Source organism: Pieris rapae, chromosome 10, assembly GCF_905147795.1.
Source record: "Pieris rapae chromosome 10, ilPieRapa1.1, whole genome shotgun sequence".
Taxonomy (NCBI): Eukaryota; Metazoa; Arthropoda; class Insecta; order Lepidoptera; family Pieridae; genus Pieris; species Pieris rapae.
In genome coordinates this window covers 2,182,105-2,208,297 of record NC_059518.1, presented here as the reverse complement: position 1 = coordinate 2,208,297, position 26,193 = coordinate 2,182,105, and the positions used below count along the sequence as shown (strand labels likewise).

At 32.7% G+C, this 26,193-nt stretch overlaps 1 protein-coding gene across 1 annotated transcript in view; it reads right to left on the bottom strand.

Moving 5' to 3' along the window:
• The window catches only part of LOC111000143 (ankyrin repeat and fibronectin type-III domain-containing protein 1), a 114,492-nt gene that overhangs the window by 57,283 nt on the left and 31,016 nt on the right, over nucleotides 1–26,193 (bottom strand). The window contains exons 5-6 of the mRNA XM_045629791.1: nucleotides 21,447–21,542; nucleotides 4,660–4,844 (exon numbers count right to left, since the gene is read on the bottom strand). Of these exons, the coding sequence (XP_045485747.1) occupies nucleotides 4,660–4,844; nucleotides 21,447–21,542 (281 nt within the window). The remainder of the gene's footprint in view (nucleotides 1–4,659; nucleotides 4,845–21,446; nucleotides 21,543–26,193) is intronic.

Here is a 26,193-nt window from a genome sequence, read left to right as displayed (position 1 = left end):
AAAAAAATCAGTGGTGTTACAATCTTTTTATGTCTGGCCCTCAGATTTCTGTACTTGTTTCATCATTTGCCGATATAATGGGTTAAACTCGTAAGTGATCAGCCTATGCCTGACATATACTGTCAACTTTTTGGGTCTACGCCATTTCCATTTCCTTCACCGTTCCAGCGAATGTTAAATAGAAAGAAAGTACATCAGTGCAGAGGTGGGGGTCCAACCTACGACCTCAGAGTCACACAGACGCCACTAGGCCAACACTGCTCTTAGATTGAACATGGTAATGAAAATAATTAATACACTATACGTTGAGAGAACAAAGTTGCAAAAGTTTTTAATTTGAGAGTCGCCCGCTGCAAAAAGTTGTACTCGACTCTCCAATTATGCTTCGCAAAAAGCGGATAATAATTACAAATTGAAGAAAACCAGCTTCCTACCTTATTCATATTCACCCCTATTGTTAAAGCAATAAGAAAAAGCAGAACATTGCGGTCTCATTACCATATCAAAGAAAGACGCTTTGTCTTTATTATACTTTCATACTTTAGAATAATCCTAGGTGTGAATAATGCAAAAAATGTTCAGTTAGCGGCATTACGTAGCTACAGGTTCAATATAAACACGATAGTAATGCCATTAAAGCAATCTATTTTTTCATGTTCATTTTGTTTCATATTACATATATTAAGGGTTTATAGAAACCAGAGGTTCATATTGCAAATAGTTAGTAGCTTCGCGAATATCCTAACTTTGTACAATGCGCTAGTCACTTGGGGTGCTATGCAATAATGTGGGTCCCATATGAAGCTAAATACAGTCTCATATTAGAGCAAGTATATAATGAACTAAACGTACGAGTAGGGATGCCCTGTTGGCATCGAATTCGAATTTAATGACGTGGAATAAGTGATACCATGATGATCTTATGTTCACAAAATAAACATATTTTTTTAACCCTATACCTCTCCAGAGTGGAGTGTGTGTTCTTTGTATCTGAATGATATACCCGACCCTCTTCTTGGTATGGTGGCTACGCCTCTTAAGAGAACTTGCCATATACCTATAGAATAGTATAATAGAATACCCGGATAGGATTGGGAACCCGTACCCAAGCAATCAAATCTTAACTAGAACACTTCTACTTTTAACACCCACGCATAGCGAGGCGCCACTGACGCCAGCAATACATATAATAAAAAAGTTTTGTCTCGTTTTTTCAACACTTCGTTTTATCGAGTTCTGCTGAGTTCATATATTTATTTTTAATATATTAGTAATAACTTTAAGATATAATAAAAACTATAAACTACTACCTAAAGGGTATACGTATATGTCTCTTTTCTCAAGGCTTTTAATACGCGCTATAAGCCTCGGGAAAATACTAACTGTCCTTAAGTATTTATATAGGGAATCGTAAACATTTACATACCTAAACAAAACGTATTGACTGAACAATTCTTCCCTTTGACTAAAACTTTCCGAATTTCACATCTGTCAAGAAAATTGTATAAAGGAAAATTTAATATTAGTTAAGTATTTGCGACATTTTTGAGTTTGATCGAATTTTAACTTTTACGGAACCTGAAAAGTTTTTAATATATTATCTTATTGGGCCCTCAGTATGCCTTTCAGGCAAGATAAAGTTACAGAAAGGGAGGTTCGTGTAGGACAAAGTGGAATGAATTTTGCCTAGCTAGTTGTCTGATGTGGAAGAAGAAATCAAGCAGGTTGGTTTTCTCTTCGAGACCTAACCTAACTCAGGGTAGACTGACTAACGCCACTGGTTTATTTTGACTAAATTAATTTTAAATTAAATAAAAAAAAATATCGTTGTTGTTTTCTTGTTTGTTCTTTTCTTTATTGTATGAAGATCTTTAACAATTTGTATAATCCGATACACTGTTATCAGTCATGTTTTGTATTTAAAAAATTGCTTTTATTCAGAATAAAGTTCATTAAGTTACTATTTCGTGTTTTATTTTAATAAAGCAAATAAAATTTACAGTATATATAATGTCTTTAACAGATATAGACATTATATGATAATATTTAGCTTGAGGTTTCGGGCGCTTAACATCAGTTGTTCATTGCAGGAACATTATTTGGGTCTAAAATAAGTTGCTTTTAAGTGTGAGTCATTAACTCTTTATTACAGTAAAGATATATTAACATATGCAATACATTAATAACTCTTTGAAAATTTATTATCATATTTGAAGACGTCACAAATGGAGGATTATATTTATGTATGTTCCCCAATTAGTTGACGATGCCTAGACGGGGGATATAAAATGTAGTATGGATTTGCACATTGGGATTATGGATTGCGCAATATTAGCACATTTTTGCATCGAATATCTCGCCAATATCGCCAGTGTTCGATACGACTACAAGGCACACATGACACATCACACAGTGTATGAAATTAATGAATGAACTGCAAACATTATCATACATACAGCTGACAAGAGATTTGCTGAGTTCATAAAATTTAAAAGTTAAAAATCATTTATTGATATAGGTAACACAATGTACACTTATGAGCGTCAAAAAAAGAAATATACATTAAATGCTTCTAATGTAACATTTACTGCCAGTTCTCAAATCAAGGGCGTAGAACGGAAGAGAAGAACTCACAATAAACTCTACGCCACTCTTTTCAATCGCCAAGTTTTTTTACACAACGTTGGTAAGGAGCTACAACCATTACACCATGTTCCACATAACATCTTACGTAATTATTAAAAGTAAAAAAAATTAAAAACAAAGATTTGTCCTCTAGCAGGAGGCAATGTGAAATAGGAGCACGCACCTTTATTCTCGAGGAAACACGCAAATATATAGTCGTAATAACTAACATCACCGTATATTCAAGTACGACCAGTCACCACAAGTAGCACCCGTTCACGAGTATGACGCATGGTCAGCCATATTTTGAGTCTATTACTGTTAAATGTTCTGTCGTTTTTTGTGAGTATGTATTGTTTTGTATGTGATATAAATAGTTACCGCATTAGCGTCTGTAATAGTAGCTTATTTTGATAAATAAAATGAATGTACAAACTTTTAAATCAATATTTCTAAAGTATTTACTGACAATTTTATCTACCATTTTGCAGCCCTGACAGCTTAAGTTAACTACTTCAGGTTTCCCCCAACAGTACACCGTATTAAAATAAATACATATATATATACGACTGACTTCGTACACAGGCGCGACCCTCACGTTGAGAAACAATAATGTAGATATACGTCACAGGTTATATAGCAATGATTCAAATCTCAGTGATACGTGAGTCGAGCATGTAATGCGTAATCCAGTCTGGATCGTGACATATGAACAAGTGAGGGTCGCCCCAACTGCTCTCGATAAGCCTCCGAGTTCAACCCTTGTTTGTGACCTCTGTAGAACTTTATTGTTTACAAGTAAATAACTAAACATAGTCTAGAATCGGTAATAAGATTCATTAATGCTGATGATTGAAGTTACATAACTGAACATCATCCATAGGTAGAGAATAATTTAGCAATTAAAGGTACACTGCCAAAGGGACCAAACTTTTTAAATTTGTTTTTTTAATTATTATCCATATTTAATTATCATTATTAATTTTTAATGTAATAGGAGGCTTATCTGGTGTTAAGTGACACCCATGGACAGTCACATTGCCAGAAGTTTCGTGAGTGCGTTGTCGACCTTTTAAGAATTGGTACGCTCTTTTCTTGAAGGCAGCTGGTTCCATATTACTGTTAGAATACTGTATATTTGTGTTGGAAAAAAATAGTTTTTTATCCATATTTATTCAGGCAGGTTAGCTTATTAATGAAGAATTATATAATGTGTCCGCGTACAAATATTTAATTACATAAAAAATATATTTTGTCTAAAGTAAGTGTTCTTATTCTAATGAATAGGGAATGCTAAATGTAGGTATGTATATAATTCAATTATAAAATCCGACCCAATAATTATCACTTTCATGTATATAAACAATACTAGCTGACCCGGCAAACGTTGTTTTGCCATGTATATTATTTGTAAGAAACATTTTTTTAGGTCAATAAAAATAATTATCTACTATAAGTGTTCAAAAGAATGATTTGAGTAGGGTAATAAATTAATATTTATTAATGTAGAGAATATATTTTAAATTACAATTCTTGCTAGTTATCTAAATATCAAAAATAAAGAATCAAAGAAATCAAATTAAAAAAGGGGGTTGATTGTAAAGGGTTGAAAATTCAGGGTTACATGTATTTACTAATGCTGTATCATAAAAAAATAAAAAAAAATATCTAAAATTGAAAAAAATAATTTCGGGGTGAATTACCCTTAACATTTAGGGGGATGAAAAATAGATGTCCGATTTTCAGACCTACCCAATATGCACACAAAATTTCATGAGAATCGGGAAAGCCGTTTCGGAGGAGTTTAACCACAAACACCGCGACACGAGAATGTTATATATAAGATTTATCTCATGAGACCAGTTTTTAGAACCAAACACATAGTCAGCACACAAACATAAACTTTCAATACTTTCTCTGTCTGACATTTTTATTTCACTTCTCAACCGCTTATGAACTTAAACAATATTTAACAAATGTATATATACTTTAATAGCCAATTCTCGTACAAGCGACGAAAATGTAAGATCTTACCTGCCAGTGCACGATGGGGCTTAGCGCGTCTTCCAACAGCAGGGGACGCAAGAGATAAAGCGCGTTCTGGTCTCGGTATTTGCAAGGTGATACCAGCACTTGGTTCGGAGCGACGAACCCTCACGGCGCTAGCCTCCACCACAGAGTCAATACTGCCTGACCGTGGTATGGATGATGAACTGTCCCTGTGTAAAATCAAAACGGAATTTTATTAATCCAATAAAAATACAACTTCGTGTGTTCATTGATCTATACTGATTATAAAATAGAAAATTTATCTTTGTGTACTACTATAGTTTTCTTGAGTATGTAGGTAGATGATCAGTCCTTATTAACTATTAATTTGTTGGAAAGGAACTTGGCATCTCTAGGTTATAAGGGTCGAATCGAAGGGTCAACAGAACCCCTAAGTGGCGTTTTGGTGTCTTTGTATTCTTAGATTATATTAATAAGCAAAATAAATTATTTCATGATCACTAGTCAATCTAACAGGCAAGTCGGCGATCAGCCTCCTGTGCCTGACATACGCCGTCGACTTTTTGGGTCTAAGCCGCTTTTCTCACGATGATTTCCTTCACCGTTCGACCGAATGTTAAATGTGCGCAAAGAAAGAAAGTTCATTGGTGCATAGCCGGTGATCGAACCTAGGACCTCAGTGATGAAAGCCGCACGCTGAAGCCACTAAGCCAACACTGCTTCAATATTATTTAAGCAATATTAAAGAAAATACAACAAATGTTTTATATAATATATTAAACATACTGAAATAAGACAAAAGGAAACATAATACACAAAAGAAAAAGGCTTTATTCAGATGTCACTGCTGCCTTTTTCATTTAACGATATACCCGAAATGTGCGAAACCAAATAAGGTACAAAGGGGCAATTAATTTCGTTACACTCGATTTATATTTCGAATCGTTACCTCCCCAGCGACCTGTATTTCTATAAAATAGGATTATAGGAATACAAGAGATTTATGCTCTTGTATGTAACAATAAACTTAAAAACGGATTTCAAAAAGCCATTTGAAAGCCATATTATCCTTCAGTAACTGGTCTAGATAAAGTGTTGTCGTTTATTAACATAGCTTTTACACATTTAAAGAACACTTTTTACCGGATTGAAGCTATGTATTTTTGTTAACTTAGTACAATATACAGCTTCAATTCGGTAAAAAAGTGTTTTCTTTAAATGGTCTAGATATATTTTTATATTTTTTTATATACTGTGAATAAATGTTATTTCTTAACGAAGCGATATAATATTGACGATATATGTACGCACTTATTGGCGTCAGTACATAATATGTATGGTATACCTACTCTGTTTCTTATTAAAATATTATATTTACTGACATTCGTACCCGAAGCACGAAATTTACGTTAGTATTTTTCGGTTCATGGGCGTGTGACCGAGCGCCAGAAACCTTAAGCAACTATAAGAATATTAACATTTTACTGTAAGTAAAGTTTGTGTTGTAAACACAATATCATAAAACAGGCCAAACCGGTAATATTCAAATAAATATGTGCTCTGACTCTTGGATTCGGAAATCGTATGTTTTACATTTGAAAAGTAAAGTTGATATCATTTTTTATTGCTTAACTCTTCAGGGAAACATAACGAACTCTAACGAAGTGCCCGTAGTCCGGAGCGCTATGAAATTGAAACAAGTGGATTATTGGAGCGACAAAACGTGCTGTTACTCGTTATTGCGTCACACCTGGACTGCTAACTCATAATGCACAAGTGCGAAGTGGAAAAATATTTTATTTTCACATATTCCATTTTTAAAATACAATAATTTTTGTTTTTTTTTTATAAAAAGTGGTATGGCTGTTAAAAAAACATTGTTTGTCTGTACGAAGTGAAGAAAAAACAACTTTGCTGCCACTAATTGCCTATTATATTTTGGTTCGCTTCAGATTGAAATACTTCTTTAGTGCGTTGTGTAAGAATAATAAAATAAATAAAAATAAAAATTTAATACGTTTATTTTGGAACATAAGATCATCTAGATATCACTTATCGTCATTAAATTCGAACCTGTAGGCATCAACTCATTCATCGGCATTCGAACTCATCGGCAAAGAAGACAGAGGGTGTAGGCCGAGAGAAAAAGCCGGCGTAAGAAAAGAGAAAGCTAAAAAAGTAAAATGTCACGGTAGTGTTTTCTTTGTCTCAAAATGTCAACTTGAATCAGTTACAGGGATAATTAATAACTTGAGATTCAAGATTTCAACCTATAAAAAGGATTAACATTATCATCTGTACTGTGTATGTATCTGTATGACTTTTGTAATTCAGTTTAAAGTATGTTGAAATTCCGAGATGCGTTTTAAATACAAGCTTTAGTGTGAAATAGAGACAATTAGTTAGAATATTAGATTTGTCATTATGGAGGCAAATCTCTGACACAACTGAAACCTTGTTTTGTTTTGCTTTCAAATCAAAGAACTTGTAATCACATTATTGAGTTGTATAGCGAGTTAGCGGCACTTTAGCTCATCAAACTTAATTCTGAAGACCTTGTCTTTAACATTCTACAACTTTTTTTATAGAATTGTGGTCAAAGGGGAGGGTCATTTGATGTTAAGTGTTACATTAAAACAAAATTTCTGCTTTATAAACATTACCTGTCCATGTCATACCACTAACTACTTACTGACGTGAGACCGATCTTCTTCATCTTAGATTGTCATGATTCATTTGATTTATGTAACTTGTATCAGTTTAGTTTATTTTTATTTCTTTTTGTTTCTGTTAAGTATGTTTTGTTTTTTTTTTTTTTTTTTTTTTCCTTTTTATTTTTGCACTTCTTGCCTACCTTATCTAATATACTCATAGTGGTTTTTTTCCTTTACTAACAGTGGTTGTCTGGAAGAAATCGCTCTAAAGCGATAAGGCCGCCAGTTGCTTGTCATTAAATTATGTTTAATATTTTCCTTTTATGTAATGCAACAAAGTGTAAATAAAAAATAATAAAATAAAAATACTTTTTCATATACAAAACGTTTTATTTAAGTATTCATTTAAATTCGGCTAAAATTCAAATAAAAAATAAAAAAAATCATTCACCTTCAGACGTAGAAGTATTTTACGTAAATATTTTAATAAATAACTGTTTAATGTTGTGTTGTTTGTGTATATAGTTCTTGTATGTGATATGGTTGCTGCAGTAATCTGTAATGGTAGCTTATTTTGTTAATACACAAAGTCTTTGCAAGTCGGGTTCAAACGGCGATATTGGAAATTCGATACTGGAAATGGCACCAAGGTTTAATGTCGACGTAACAGAAATCAGACATACTTCAATCATGTGTCGTCTTAAGAAACTAGAACAAAAGAAGGCGCTTTCTGTGCGGCTTTTTTCGATCACGGAAAGCCTCTGAAAGTCTTTGAACGGAATCTATGTTTTTCTTAATGTTTGCTTAGAGCGTGTTCAAAAGCATTGTTTGTATGCGGCCGTCACCTTGACATCTTGCAAACCTCTCACTGGCTGTGTTGGCATCGCTCCCGGGCCGTAAGAAATATCGGCTATGCCCACGAATACTATGTTATTGTGGATAAATAGTTAAATAACATTTAAAACTTATCTTGAGTAATAATATATACATTATTATATACTACTGTTCATAAGTTTAAATAAACTTTATAACATATAATAATACATTATTTAAATTACAATAACTCAACATAGACTGCTAAAAGCAGACAACCTAGACTTAAACGATTTAAAAATAAAATAGAAGACTTATTAACACATAATATAAAGAATTTAAAGTTAAAAATCTGATATAATTTTTTGCAAAAAATGGGTTTATCCAAACAATATGGGTAATTGTTTTATAAGCTTATACTTTTCAAGACTTTCTCTATTATAAATAGTCTCACTCTTTATAATAATGTTGTTAATACTGCTATGTGCCGGGAAGAATTCGCACTTGAGCAATTTCTATAAACGACTACAGTCGTAAAGTTAATTTAAATTATTGCCTAATTTTACGATTTAAATTTAATTATTGTTTCAATTACAACAAAATAATTTGAGGTAACAATTATTTATTACATACAAGTTTTATTTCATTAAAATTTTTACATGACTCGTGTAGTGTTCTTTATCATATAATACCTTAGTTGAAAAGTCTGTTTTCAACTTAACGTTTTTTTTTTATTCAAACAAACCAAACAAAAAGTCATTTATTCATGAAGGTAACATTATATACACTTAAGACGTCAAAAAAAGAAATATACATTAAATGCTTCTAATTTTACATTTACTGCCAGTTCTCGAGGGCGTAGGACGGTAGAGAAGAACTGGCAATAAACTCTCCGCCATTCTTTTTAATCGCCTAGTTTTTTAAAACCTTAACAAAACCATCTAATATACAGTATTTACAATTTCCTTCATACTATTTTAATTAATCAATTAATTAAACTAATATTAAAACAAATTTAATAAGTTTGATCCCTGTAAATTTAGCATTAATTATATTAAACATAATCTTATTTACCATGGACAAATAGAAAACTAAAACATTCCAAAAAGTTGCATAATATGATAGTTTATTGTTGATTGTTGGCAGCATTTCCTCGCAGTATTGCGATGCTTATATCGAGTACGTCTTGATAGAACATACAAATCAGTTTGAATTATGTAAATCACCAACTACTACGTGATTACAAAACTTTGTTAGTATTCTGTGGCTGACGTTGTATATATAGTATTGTATTTATTTCAATTTAACCTTTGATATAGTTCGTTAGGCGTGGAAAATGTTAACTAAGTTTAACGATTCTGAACCATTTAATTAGAATAATAAAAAATTACGCCTTAGCGATGGAATTAATCTGAAACGATTTGATTATGTTTCAATTTATTGGAGGTTATAAATTTTTCAAAATTTAAGGTATTTTTTTAATGAAAGACATGCACTGTCACTCTGCATGTTATACCGCATTTACCATGGAGAGTGTTCAGAGGAGTTGTTCGGATTAATACCTGCAGCTGAGTTTCATCATCGGACGTCGAGGCAGAATACGAAATACCATCCATATCACCTTGACATCCGTCGTTCACAACTAAGCGATTCTTAAGGCAATTTCTGCCACGCACCATCACGATGTGGAACCAGCTGCACACTGAAGTTTTCCCGAACCAATTTGACTTAATGTCCTTTAAGAAAAGAGCGTACCGATTCTTTAAAGGCCAGCAGTGCGCTTGCGAGCCTTCTGGCAGTGCGAGTGTCCATGGGCGGCGGTATCACTTAACATCAGGTGCGCCTCTTGCCCGTTTGCCCCCTGTTGTATAAAAGAAATTGATTAGGTATGGTTAACATTTTATTGACTTTTATTTGAATCAAGGAATCGGTAACAAACCTTAGAAGACTTCTTATATAAGTTAAATTTACTCGAAAAAGGTACAAAGTATAAAAATAACAAAACGAAAATGTAATTGTTTAAAAAGTGAGCGAAAAATCTCGAATTCGGTGAGAAAATTTCCTCGCAACAAGCTAGTACGAATTCAGGTCGAATAAAACGTAAGCTTGTAAGAAAAGCGTTTCGAAGTATATAATATAATCTACATTGAAAACTTTCCATGATAGGTTTATGTTTTATTATTTGTTCGTTACATAATATATATTCGGTATTCTTAAGACTTTCCTTTCGGCCAAACTTTAAAATTGTACGCTGAAATAAAACCGTATTTAATGGCAATATGATGACTATTTTTCAAACGAATATATATATGTATCATGTATATCTCCAAAACGCCAACGCTTTTTCTCAGTCAGTGGCCCTTTCCTTCATTATGATCTCCTCAAAACAAAATTTTCATTACTTCATACATTCACTAAAAATCCAAACATATAAACCTGTCATGTGCTGAAATCAAAAGTATTCTTCTTGTGCAGCAGTAGTTTGAATATATAATTGTAAGTTTTATATTCAATAATTAATGTGTCCAGTGGAAGAGACTAGCTACCCATGATGCAGGAAATACTATCTCTTTTGACTATAACATCCTTTAATATGTATAATAAAGATTTTTTTGTCTAAAATTATCGCATAATGCCATGAAGTTATTGCACATAAAATATGTAAAGATGAACGCATTTATAAGCAACAAATTTTTATTCGTTTAAAGAGAATTGTACTCTTCACACAAATCTTTAACCACGTTGCATACGTCCAGATTGCTTTTTAAAATTCAAATTATACTTTACATTTGTAATAATTATAAAGCTTTAATATGAAAAAGTGTTACTAAATTCAGAAACGATACTTCAGCGGTATAGTTCACAAATTGAAACCATATTATTAAGGAATGTTCTCGTTCCATTGTTCTTGATATATACAATTTTTCGATGTCAACTCACACTAGAATGACTTTCCAGACAGGCTCGGAGCGGAACGTAATTAAATGTCAATTCCGATGGAGGGTTGTAACATTTATTTAATCTGAGTTATTTAATTGCAAATCACCAATTCCCCAGACACTTCCTGTTTACATATCTATACTTATATCATACATTGGAAAGATTGTATTTTTGTAATGAACTCTAATCGATAACAAACATTTTTCACTATCGTAATACAAATTAGTATCATATTTATGAAGTAAAATAGGCTGTTTTTATTTCTGAATGTAAAAAAAAGTACAGCCATGTAAATCCGAAAATTATGTCATATATAGGACAGTGGGCAAACGAGCAAGAGGCTCATCTGATGTTAATTCATACCCCACACAGCACATGCGTGACCGGCTTTTAGGAATTGGTTGGTTGGAACGCTCTTATCTTTGAGTATAATAATAATAAAAGCCTTTTATTCGTTGACCTTCGTATAAAATGGTAGTATTCTTAAAACTAATTCACGTAGCAAAATAATAAAGTAATAAGAAACCACTTTGGTCAGGTTGTCTGTCGATATAGGCTTCCCAATTGTTGCTACGTCTCTCTATCCTTGGCAGACCTTCTCCATCCTTTTGGTAGATAATCCTCCCATCTTTTAATTTGACCACATCTTACATCTTTAGTCCATTTTTCTTTGTTAGTCCTCATTATATGTCCAGTCCAGTTCCATATAAATATTCTTATTTTTTGTAAAACGTCATTGACGTTTGATTTCTTTCTTATTTTTGCATATCTTTTCTTCTCTTATACCCTATATCGAATTGGTACGGAGGTTCGACAGCTGGTTATACAAATTGTGCTAGAAAAGCGCTCAATTGTGGAACGATACCCATCCAAAGGTGATAATAGTACTCCATGTGGGGCTGTATTTGCGCTTTATAGAGGTGCAAGTTGCCGGAGTAAAGTACCGTCTCGCCTTACTGAGCACACCAAGCTTCATAAAGACTAATTTATCACTTATATTTATTTTCTAAAGTGTTTACAACGTTGCACAGAGGAGCTGGCTAGCGAAAATTGTATTTAGTTTAAAATGAATTAAATTTACTTTGAAACTTACTTTGGAGGTTTCAGTAAAAGGCTATTATGATGCTAATGTAGCAACTGCAATAGTACAAGAATGCGTTCTATATTTTGATAATTTAAAGTGCTGTCCAAACAAAATAATATTTTAATATAAACATTGTTTTATTGACATGTCTGGCGTCTGCCTGTGAAACAATACACCTTGCAAATTAAAGAGATATTCTTCTTAACTCCCGCATATACGATTTGAAACAGAAATGTTATTTCAGGTGCTTGAGAGTTTATTGCCAGTTCTTCTCTTCCGTTCTACGTTCTTGATTTGAGAACTGGCAGTAAATGTAAAATTAAATTCATTTAATATTTCTTTTTTTGACGTTCATAAGTGTACATTGTTACCTACATGAATAAATAAATTTTGAATTGAATTGATTTGAATTTTGTACTATGTTTTGTGCATACAGATGCACAATACATATTTGTGTATATGTGATCTTTATATGGATTAAATACTAAAATTCCATCTAAATTCCACCCGTATCACCACTACCTTCTTTCCACAACTGAGCGTTTAAAGTAGTTTTTGCCGCCCAATATTTGGAACCAGCAGCCCACTGAAGTCCAACCAATTCGACTTAGTGTCATGGTATCAATTCTTAATAGACCGGCAACACACTCGCGAGCTTTCTGGCAATGTAAGTGTCCATGAACGGTTTCACTTAACGTGAGGTTAGCCTCCTGCCCATGTCCTGTAAAAATAAAATATCTCTTTGTAGTTTGGAAGTGATATTGGTGTACATTTTCAATTCAACGTTTCGGTCACAATATCTCCAGACTGAAACCCGCATAACCAGTTTACCAGCTCTTGTGATAACATATTATATAGAGTTTTCAGGAAAAACTATTTTTCACTGTGAAAGCGGTTTATTTCCTTTGTAAAAATATTTACTAGTGAACGGAAATATTATCCAAACGAAACGCAGCTGTTTCTTAGAAATTGCCTTCGTTATTTGAAAATGTATTGTTAAGGAATACCGGAAAAAACTTAGAACAGAAAATATATTTTGATTTACATCCACGGATTTTTATACGTTTAGGGTTAAGAACTTGTCTATTATGTATTCTATAAAAATACAAATTTTAGTTATAAGATTAACATGAAGTCGCAGCAACCAGAAATAGTTACGTCTTTAAATTCTCGTTAACAAGAACTAAAAAATACTAAGAGAATTTGTCACAAATAAAGTAAATTGAGTTAGGTTTTCATATAGGTCGAGCGGTAGGTCAAGGCGTTTAGACATTAAAATTTTCGCTCTTAAGTATCTTGATGGATTTAGAAGAGTATGTGAAGGGTATTTAGCGAGATAAATAGCTGAGGTAGGCTTCTGGGCGCTGTATTTAGCTTAAATGTGTGGTGTAAGCAGTTAACTATATACTTATATAACTGAATCCCTGTTTTCTTCGATCACGGCTGCACGATTTCACTAAATAAAAAAAAATTGCGTGGACAATTAGAAAATTTAAGACTTTAGCAAAATTGTGTCTTTTATAACTTTATTGAAATATTATTACAATGCATTACATCATTATATATATAATACTGTACGTGTTAGTCTAACTCATCTTAAACGGACCTTAATCGGGTGGCGACCTGAATGGTTCAGATTCACAAATCAACCCGGCAGATGGCGTTGCAGTCACTATTTGGTTGTTTTTTTATTTATTATTTTATCAAAACCTTTTTTATTATTTTTAAAAAAACCTAATTTAATAACCTAATTGCTTGAAATATCATGCAGGACAACGTCTGGGCCCGCTAGTTTATTTATAAAGGTAACGATTCTCTAGTTGATAAAAGGGCCTGGGACTAGTTCTAGACAGGTTGCTTATAATTAATTTGCGATATTTGTTAAAAATGAGTGTTGTTTGCCATAGTCATTTTATATGATGTTTTTTACGCCGGCTTTTTCTCTCGGCCTACACCCTGTCTTTGCAGATGCGCACGGATGTCTAACGATTCAAATTTAATGTCGTGGAATAAGTGATACCTGTATCTTATCAATAATAAACAATTTTTTTTGTGTGCCTAGTGTACACACACACGCTCAAATCGCTAGTCTCACCTCACATCCCTGAGCTCATGTGTTCAAATCGCGGCTTTGCACACAATTAATCTATCTATATACTTAAATATGTACTCGCTCATACCGTGAAATAACATTGTAAGGTCCTAAATACCGAAGGCTTACTTACTTATAAAAACAAGAAATTCACAAAAGAGACAAAAATATGAGACCAACATCTAGCACCACTGGTTATTGTCAACGTTTTTTAATGCGACAAGAAATCACATCAAATGGTGAGAATCAAGTGACTTTAGTACAAATTCCATCGGCCTTTCCATAACTAACTTCCTAATCTATTTATGATTGACACTGGGCCACAGACCTATTTAGACTTACAAATGTATTCAGTAGATTCAATTTTTCGCTTCGAATTTACAAGTGGAATTTACTTTGTTAACGTAATTTTATTCAATGTAGCCAGTCCTCTCAAATATTGTATGAATTCGCATTTAATGTGCCGTTGGAATACGACTATAATTGCTTTCAGATTATTTGACATAATTTCGTGCCTTTTTTCATTTCTTCTTAATTTTGAAACGTATTTATAAATGTATATTTTATTTACCTGAAATGAAAGTGTGATTACACCAGTAATCATGGATACCAAATCGGTCCAATTTTAGCGCTCAATTTTGTTTTGTCTAGTCAAAAATGGTTGACTAAAACCCTGTTTTCATTCCAACGAGCAACTTTGGGACCGCTGCTGAGAAACCCAGCGATGGATATTTCCAGATGCATCTCTGTATTCGCTTGCTATACATTCCGAATCCAATACTACCCTGAAGCAGGCGCTAGATTGTACATTAAAATGGCCGTCCAAAGGAAACATAATATGGTAATAGTAAGTTAAGGTATTTATAATTGTCGTCAAACTTACGGTCGGAATAATCGCCCACGCTATAAAGGCACCATGCCTCTAAAAATTAAATCTTCTAGATTAATACAATAAAATGCTAAATAAAGACACAAAAATAAGAACGATTGATTAAATTTTTGAATTGTATGAATTCCCGCAGTTCTACCATTATTTTTCTACGTGGTTCATTCAAAAGTATGAAATAAAATTCTAATAAAGTAAACAAGATTCGGGTAAACGTATGAGATCGTAAACTTAGTTCTTATTCAGAACTTGTTTGACTGTAAAATTGTCGGAGTTTCAACCGAATTCAATTCAAAAACTGCTTCCGCGAACAAATACAGCACAAACTTCTGTTTCATACAGAATTTCATTCAACATCAACTTTCCAATCGTATGCATACAGTAAAATTCATACTATTAATATTAAATGCGGAAAAGTTTTGAATACACTGCATACAGAATTTCCCATAAATCATTGATCCTTGATACTACGCGTTTGCGTGTTTCCCTACGTATATTCTTATAATAATAATAAATTCCTTATTTAATGCTCATAATTAACCGTGCCTTCATAGAAGTAAAAGGTAAATGTTTTTTTTTATCATTTTATAAATTATTCTATATTATTAAAACCTAAACATAACAAAGTAATATACAGTATTTACAATTTTCTTAATCAATACTGTAATAACCAAAATAATTAAATCTGAATAAAACAAATTTAAAAAGTTTGGTCCCTGTGTACCGTATAAGCTGGCAGCATTTTCTCGCTGTATTTCGATACTTATTCGTTGAGCATTGAGCACCAGCTCTGGGTTCACCGGTACTATTTATCTATCAATCTAACATGTGATCATGGTGTAATGCAGGTTGCAGGTGCAACGTTTTGTCGTATTGTCGATTTGAAAGAGTGATGGCGAGTTTATTCCCAGCTTGTCCATTCCGTCCCTTGTGTTGAGAACTGGCAATAAATGTAAATTAAGGAGGTTTAATATTTTTGCATAAATAAATGATATTTTAGTTAGATAGTTAAAGTGGTTAGACCCAGAAAATTTATAATAAAAAGTTAGTTAAGTATTTAAAAAATAATTGCTATACAAAAATGTAAAGAAAAGAGCGTGCCAATTCATAAAATCGAATTAAGAAAGATTTTCTGCAGAAAATAAATGCCATATCATTTTCGGCTTGACGTTGATTCAGGGAACATTATGTATAATCAAATAAGATAAATATGTTATCCATAATCAAAGATTTGACTGGGCAATTGGTGAGTAGAAGCGCACAGAGTTTCCTCGCTCCGCATATATAAATTTAATTTTCAACTATCTTCATAACGATTTTCGTAGAAGTTTTAAAATAACACTGCAGTAACTTGTGGTTGCAGATCTAAGCTACGCCGTAGCAGTTTCGTAACCGCGTAGCTGATTACCTACTATGAGCAAGTTAATTTACGTTAATATATTTGATCAGGGAGGTTGTGCTCACCCAAGGTTCAAATACCGTCAACACAAAAATCAGGGCCATTTTTGTAGTTAACCTGGAAAAATCTTTCTTCGGCTAGAATTTGATTTGATTATTTAATGCGCCTTCGAAAGCGATACAATGTTTATAGCGGTCGCACAATTTTTCGATGGAATTTTTATACTACGATTTGTCTTTAGCTTCAAAATAAGCTTCAGTTACGTTACCTCTCAATCAAAACAAAACGTTCTGTCCAGCGAGCATTCTTTTTTTTTATAGAACAGGGGGCAAACGGGCAGGAGTCTCACCTGATGTTGAGTGATACCGCCGCCCATGGACACTCTCAATGCCAGAAGGCTCGTGAGTGCGTTGCCGGCCTTTCAAGAATTGGTCTTCCGTTTGCCCCGAGGAAAATGACTATTTTCATTTTTATTTTTTATTATATTATTATTTTATTGCGAAATATGAAGGGCAGCCTGTGCGCCCACCACCGAATGCAAAGGTGAACAGTAAAAAGTCACTGGGGGCCCAATATTTCTGAAAAATTCATTACGATTGAAACGCTTTAAGCACAGTTCGGAATCATCAATTCATTGTTGGTTTTGATTGATTGTGAACACGAACGGCACTCAATACGAACAGAGCTTTCGCATATCCAAATGTTTATCTAGGATATCTCCAACACGTTCCTTAAATATCTTTAGGGTCTCAGATACCTTAATCAACTTCACTTTTTGGTTATCCAAAGTCATAATACTACCACTGTCTGCATCGTCCTCAGTACTCATTTTGCCTCGTTTAAACTAAGCAAATAACTTCTCAACGGTTTCCTGGTTCAGAAGCCGAATAATATTTATCAACAGAAGCGATAGTTGGCTTTAAAATACTATATTTCACAAACTAATAACAATTATCAAATTTATACATGTGTCTATTGAAGTTAAAAGCTAACTAAAAATATATAATAATTTCATACTAGCAGCGCTATTTATGTGTAAGCCTACGAACTTTTCATCCCATATTAAGTCGCATACACAATGTCTAGGGCCATTACCTGGCTATGAAACCATAAACTAGAGAGCATAAGCGCGATATCATATTATATATCACGATAACTGCCTATAATTTAGGTATATAATCCTGGGATGAACATCCTTAAACCTACCTTAACTACTTTAAAATAATGTCAGCTTATAATTACCCCATATTAACAGGCTTAAGTAAAATAAATTTTCCGATAAACTTAACAAATAATTATGCCGTGGACTATTTTTGGTAATTAAAATAGTAAGTTTTTAAACAAGGATCTTAAACGTACGAATTCTCCATCATTATTTTATATTGCCAAGTTTTTTGTTTGAAAACATGCCCCATATGAAAATCATGAAGCAATTAATTACAATATAAATAAGTTATTTAATTAATATTATATCTTACAAGAAAATATTTTGTCGCTTTGTGTGTAATAAGTTTGAAGCAAATTATAATAAATTTCAGTTTAAAAGATACACTTTATAGTTTATAAACTGACGTGGACAAATGCATTAAGTTTGAATTCCAGCAAAGTATGGATTGATTAATTAAACTTTGTAAGTAAACGCTACTTAAGAGCTCATTTGTTAAGAAACTTTAACTTCATATATTATAGACATTACTGTATGCATGTGCATTATGATCCGTAATCCGTAATGGAGGCATAAGTGTTTTATAAGTAAATATTGTCTTATTTTACGCGAGTAGTATATTTAAAAAAAACCTTTTATGATTGACTTATTAAAAGGCGAATTTATAACATTATTTACTTAACTATATGTTTTCATACATTGTTCTTGTGTATTACAAAAAATAGCACACAAGAACAGAGTGTATTTTATAGTAAGTAGTATTATATTTTGACACATTCATACGTTAAATACCTTTTTAGTAAAAAGTCTTAAGTTAGGCTAGATTGTAATGATAAGTTGTCTTTGTGCGAAGACAATTTATATATTATCAGCAGCCTAGGTCTTCAAGACACTTACTGGTAATCAGAATCAAAACATATACCTGGCGCCAACGAATAGTTCGCTTATAACGAACTAGAATATGCAGGAGTTATATTCAAATTATAGGCCACGAAACGGTGTCAGTCTCAATTTTGTTTCATTAAACTGAATACTGACGCGTTGAAAACTATCATATCGCGGTCTTTTTTATAATATTTTAGTATCCACAGTGTCATTTCATTATATCACATATACGAGTAACAGTGATATTGCCGTATATATTATTTTAAATTAATGTAATGAAATGAAAATATTAACAACATTAATATTTCCATACATCAAATTTTCAAATTTAAAAAGATAATATGTGTGGACCCGTTGCCATCTTTTCAACTTATTCGATTTTGATTTCTTCCAACTTTTAAACGAAGAAAAAGAACCGTTTCCCGAGATAACGAGAAATGTGGAACTTTCTAAAAAGTTACTAAATTATAACTTACTAATAAAAACCACTCTCTTGAGTTGTACAAACGTTAGTTTATTGTATCCGAATGTCAGAAAAAAAAAATTGATATAATTGGTTTTAAATTAGAATTGTCAGAAAGAGGTTCAATTCTAGTAGTGAAGAGGATTCTACGTCTTATAATTGACATTTAAAATCCTTAGGCCCCTCCTGTGATTCTTTGATCGTCGCTCCCTCATCCAGACAGTCATATATACATCTACGGTTATATATGGTTATATTAAATGTAGAACGGTATATGTAGGAACTAGCTGCCTGAGAGTATTCAAAGGTCTCGGGTCAAAACGCCCTCAAGTTCTTGATCAAAAGAACGTACTAATTGTAATAAGTCTAGTGACGTACCCCTTCTTCAGCCTTTTCTTATTTTGGCATTATGATACTGTAATCACTCCGTATTTGCGAAATCGTAAACGACTTTCGCCAAACTATTCTTCATCTTAGAAGCTAAATATCTTAAAGAAATCGTATTTGGGAACTTAGATATGTGTCAGGGACAGTATACCTGGAGCACCCGCTTTACAAAATACCTTCCGTATCACCTGGACGTACCTCGTTCCACAACTGAGCATTTCTCAAGGCGGTTTTTGGCGCGCACCACCTCTTGGAACTAGCTGCCCACTAAAGTTTTTCGGACCCAATAAGGGTATTAAGTAGAGTGCACTAATTCTTAAAAGGCTAGCAACGCACTCGCTAGCTCTCTGGCTTTGAGAGTGTCCATGGGTACTTAATATCACGTTTGCCTCCTGATCTACAAAAAAAAAATCCATACACTGGGTCCAGTAGGCAGAATGCCTGCGTACGTTAAAAAAATTAAAGCTTGTATAAGCTTATATACCACAAAAAATGGGGGTGATGACTATATGGGTCAATGTATAATCGAATGGTAATAGAATTATGTATTTGGCACGAAAATTATTTGAATATTAAATTGAAAGTGTTACTCCCCGTGGGGCGTGATTAAATGTACTTTTTAATTAAAACTACGATTGATTTCACATTTTCTCATTAATATTTATATAGCTTTATGAATATTATAGAAATGAAACAATCTCAGATATATAAAATATTTAGGTTATACATATTATAGAGACATTTATTTATTTTTTTATATTAAACTATAATACAATTAAGTCTTTTTTATAAAATAAACAGAAAACCTTTTGCTAATCTCTCTCTCCGGCGAAGAGTCCGGAAAACTATTAAGCGAGGGCTTTTTTTGAAATTTGTATAATATCAAACGAGTTATCGCAGCCCATGGATGCACATTTTCAGAGGTTGCGTTGCCGGCCCATGAGGGAGGACTACACTTTAACTTTGAATAATATATGTAATAGGTAATACCTTTTTATTACCTTCAGGGCTAAACCTTAAAATAAATAAATATATTAAAAATAATTCCCGAGAACAATTGAAAGAAATGAGGAAAGCAAAAGATTTAGTTCACGAATCCATCTGAACTTCTGACATATCAAAATTACTTTTTGTATCCTTATCCAAACGGAACACAAAGAATTATTCCTTGGCCGGCATTTATTTCTAAGACCTCCTATGAGAATTACCTAAGCCAAAGGGGTATCATAGCAAACATAAAGTAAAAATATGTTTCCTATAAAAAAAACTTACTTTGACTCTGACGACGCACGCTGTAAAGCACGCGAAACGTCGGTTAATTTGAAAATTATGTTTAAATAATTATATGTTTACAGTAATACATAACTTCAATTCGTTAAAAAAGTGTGTTTCTTTAAATATGTAAAAGTTATGTTAATAAAAGATAAAAACTTACTGTTATTCTGCTGTGTTAACTGTTCCACTAATTTCAATGAATAATATTTAGGAGTGCAAAGACGCTAACAAGCCATTTCTTCCGGACCGTGGAATTTTGCATATTTGCCAGTCGAACAGCCAGAATAAAAGAAAATCATCTAAGATTTTCACATAGCCAGAAATCTCGCTAGTGCGTTGCCGGAATTTGAAGAATTGGTAAACTCTTTTCTTGAAGGACCCTAAGTCGAATTGGTTCGGAAATACTTCAGTGGGCATCTAGTTCCACATAGTGGTGGGCGGCAAAAATTACCTTAAGAATCGCTTAGTTTTGGAGCGACAGATATCGAGGTGATTCGAGGTATTTTGTATTCGGCCTTGACTTTCAATACTGAAACTAACTAAGGTACCCATTAGACTGAACAACTCCTCTGAACATTCTCCATAGTAAATACTGTACAAAACGCTTAAATATGACCATGAAATAGATAAAGCGATATTTGATGGAGTCGTATTCGTATTGATTTGATATAACCAGTGTCGATGTAATATTCTTCCCTAGTGACATCTGAATTTTGAATCCGAAAACGACCTTTAATATCCAGAAACTGCAAAACGTACGTAACATACCTTTCCCAGCTAAGGCGTCGTGATGCGTCATCTGGAAATCGACTTGAGCTAGTACCACCACTTGAGAAGGACCCACGTGGACTTGCTGATCCAACTCTGAAAAAAAAATAACTATATACTTTCTTTTATTTCCACACACATACATACAAAATAAAAAAAAACACTATATGTCCCTATTCATAAAAATAAATCAGTCCAAATACAATTTAATCAATTTTTTTTTATTAATATTAGTTTACACCTTGTGTAAGCTGCCCACTGAAGTATTTCCGAACGAATTCGATTTAGGGTCCTTCAAGAAAAGAGCATACAAATTCTTAAAAGGCCGGCAAAGCACTCGCGAGCCCTCTAGCATTGAGAGTGTCCATGGGCGGCGGTATCACTTAACATCAGATGAGCCTCTTGCCCGTTTGCCCCCTGTTCTATAAAAAAAAAACCTCAATAAAAAAACTGCAAAGTATAAATTTATTTCTACTACCATACTAAATCAAGGGCGAGTCTTTTTTGTGGGAAATTGAGTTTATGCTGTGATATTTTAAGACTAGTTATGATAGTAAAATGTGTTTTAATGCAAATATTATTTTAAATGGACCAATGAAGTTTAGTAAAGAAAGGCGAGAATGGTAACAATAAAAATTTATCAAGAACTAGATCAAAGTGAAATATATCTTATCATTTATTTGAATAAATATAAGGAATATTTTTGTTCCCCAAGGAGCTATAAAAATAGAATCAGCCAACTTTTATTTTTATAGCCAACGTTTAAGAGCCGCTCGAGAACAATATGTATTTGAACAAAATAAACTTTGGATGTAATTTATTACTATGCTGACTGGACATGATTTAAGACAGTAAAATATATGAAACTCCACCAATATACATAAAACAGAAATAATAAATTTACTATGAAAACACTTATATAAAATTCTAATCCGTAAACATATATTCGAGGAAGCCAACAAGTGTTACTCATGATTACTTTTTCAACCATAAAAATATCAAAGGAAAATTGAAATAAATTCCTGAGTAATATTAAGATAGACTAGACTACTAGACCACTAGACCAAGACTGCTCGTCTTGGTCTAGTGGCTTCAGCGTGCGACTTCATACCTGAGGTCGTAGTTTCGATCCCCGGCTGTGCACCAATGGAGTTTCTTTCTATGTGCGCATTTTACATTTGTTCGAACGGTGAAGGAAAACATCGTGAGGAAAGCGACATGTCTTAGACCCAAAAAACGACCACGTATGTCAGGCACTGAAGGCTGATCACCTACTTGCCTATTACATTTAAAAATGATCATGAAACAGATTCAGAAATCTGAGGCCAAGACCTGATGAGGTTGCAACGCCACTGGTTTGTTTTTATTATTAAGATACAAGTATTTGTTTATTAAAATAAGAAATTCCACCAGTGCTGCCATGCAAGTTTAACATAAAATCGTCCCTCGATACGGACAATCAGCATTCACAAATAATAATTCAGCTTAAACCAACATACACTAAATCAATACAATAAAAAGTAATATGATATGGATAATATTATCGCCGTTAATAGTTCTTAATAGTATTAAAGCTAGCTCGCAATAATAGCCTATAGAAATAGTTAATAATACAAATAATGCTCACTTGGGAAAGTAATACAAAGCTTAATCAGAATTTATAGCTGTTCATTATGTTTATTTGCTTGCGGTCAGGCAAAAGAAACCGAGGAAAATAATGTCCGTTGGCTGAGCACTTCTAGTATCTCTTGAAATGACACCTTAGCGACATTATCCTAGCTTTGCTAACCCACAATAAAATGCTGAAGTTAAAAAATTCAAGGCAAAGATTTTGTATAGGACTTGTATTTATTAATATATTATACGTTTTAGAAGTACTTAATGTCTAAAACATACTGAAATGAGAGTCGTCGTAATATTTGTTTGCATTAAGATCCATATGATCAGGGTTTATTTCATTGATTTCAGCTATAGTATTACCTTATATATATTTTTAAATAAATGAATATATTGGGATATAAGAACAAGTCTCTTCAAATTTTGAGCTCTGAAGCTGAAAATGTCCACTAATTTTAAATTGTAATTTTACTCCATAGAGTAAAGAATATTCTACAAAAACTATTGATACTCTAATTAATGTAGAATCAAGACAGTCTCCCGAACAATAAATAGGTACCTCGTTAAAATGGAGTCGTAAAGTGGCCCATCGCCGGATATGAGGCTTTTACGGCGCTTCCGAATAACTTCGTAAAACACGCGGCATAATTACTGTTGATAACGTGATAAACTGATAACGGCCTATGACAATAGTGATAGCTTTTATAAGTTCCTTGCTTTTAAAAGTTTTAGGTGTACGTTTTCTAACATACTTACATCCTTCTACCCCAATTATCGTGCAGGATTTCCCAAAGCAAGGCAGGTCCAAAAGAAGAGCTTTGAACAACGCAGAGCTTTTGATTGTTTTTTTAGTTACACAATTCATGCCTTGAAGCACCTAAACAATTATACACACATAAAATACAGTACATGTTGTTAAACTTATTTAAGTTTAATGGAATGAATTATAAGGTAAAAAGCGATGTTATCAATGTCCTATTAATTCTCCTTATCATTAATATAAAACTTATACAACTTTTGTAATTATATAGTTAGTACAGTTTAAAAAAAATATTAAATTAATATAAAATAAATAAACGACATGAGCAAAGGTAATTTTGATTTTACTTCTTTATAAAGATAAAGCCTAGTCGCTAGTCTTAAGAGTCTTATTACTTGAATGAACAACATATTTTTGTCTGGAATATGTCCATTGATCTTATTATTATTATAAGAAACTTGCTTAAAATATTATTTTTGTTAGTGCATACAGAAATACTAAGATGCTTTCACTTGAAGTTGCTAAATCTATACTCAGTGGGACAAGATTATGTACGAATGACAGCTTAATACTCCACGATGTATTTGACTGTCAGATATTTCATAACCAGAGTTTTTCGTATATTCTATAAATGCTAAAATTTACAGTAAATGTAAATTAAAACTAAATTTTATTCACAGTTGTAAATTGTGTTACCAAGTGACAACATTGTATTTATTTGAATGAAGGCGCTACTAATATCGCGCTACGACCAAACTTCACACGCACATATGAAACTGCAGAGCAAAGTTTATCTTTGTTGGTATAAAATAAAAAATACATATACCTGTTACAGAACCTTACCGGTAGCATATTAAAGTCGTGCTCAGCAGATGTCGTTTCATTACCGCAATCACTTATAATTATTCAAGAAGCGACGCTGCGTCGCTGAAATTAATATCTCGACTCCAAAGTTAATAATCCCTTTGATGTTAATTTGTAGGGTCCTTTTGAAGCTTATTCTTTCATTCCTTTATATGAGTGATTTTAATGTAATTTATTTTCACGCACAAGTGATGAATTGATTTAAAATGATTTGGTATGCTCAGATGGTCTTGAATTTGATTTATTTTAATTTTTAACCTGGAGCAAACAGGCTTATCTGTTAAGTACATCGCCTACATTGCCGGTGAAGCAGTGCTTCCTGATTTGCCTGTAGAGAAACAATTACCAAATGCACCTAGACTCTAGAGTATTGTTATTATGATTTGTTTTAGCTCTAGCAAATTCAATATTGGCTATATTTTTACTGCCACATAGAGTATAATGTAGTTAATAAAACTTACAAAATCAAAAATTACAAAATATGGGTCATGATCTTAGTTTGCGTCTGTCTCTTTGATTTTATTTTACAGTTAAATAGATGATGCCTTCTGTGCCTAAGATTTATCGTGAATTTTGGTTTAAGAAATGTAAGTTTTATGATATTAGCCTGTACTTTAGTAGCAGTTAATCAGAATAAAATCCGTTGGTCTTCGTTTCAGGAAGTTCCGTAAGGAAATAAATAAATAAATATTGTTACCAATTCCTGTAGTAAAGTATATATCCTATATAAATAGTTTATACCCTTAATATAAACTATCAACATTACTTATTTGATTGTCACTTGTTACGAATTAGGTATTTAAATTTGATATAGAATGAATGTATTATTTTAGTATATATCATATCTTACACCGTTTTTATATAACAGGGGCAATGCAAACGGACAGGACGCTTATGTTTTGTAAAGTGATACGGCTGCCCATAGACACAGGGTCCAGACATTATCAGAGGTATGCTTTTATATAGTATATAATACATAGCTTCCACATAGTGGTGGTGCAATATTGTTCATATTAATATTAGCAACTTTATAATCGCACGATGACTATTTGCAAAAATAAATAAATAAATAAGTGTTTATTCATTTTAAGTAAGTACATTTTTATTCCTACTTAAGATTTGGAAACCCTTTTAAGTAAAAAATACCTGTGTCAGGGTTCCCAGCTCTCCCATATGTTTATGGGAAACTTAATTCTTAATTACTTTAAATCATTAAATTATTTAACCATATTTTATTTATCTTTTTTCAACCGTTAGCATGCCTGAGTGCATGAGTAAGTGTGTGGGTGTAAATGTGTGAGTGAATGATCAGTTACGTTTTTCAACGGCTTACAAAGACCTCGTTGGAAACAAAAGCTTCATTCGAAGTGCCTAATTATGTCTACAATAACAGTTCGAAATCAAGGCAATTATTCCAAGCCGTGCTGAAACTCTGAATGACTTCTGCTTGTACTTTAAAACGTGCTATCTATCCGCCATCTGTTCGCTTGGATTTTAACTACGAAA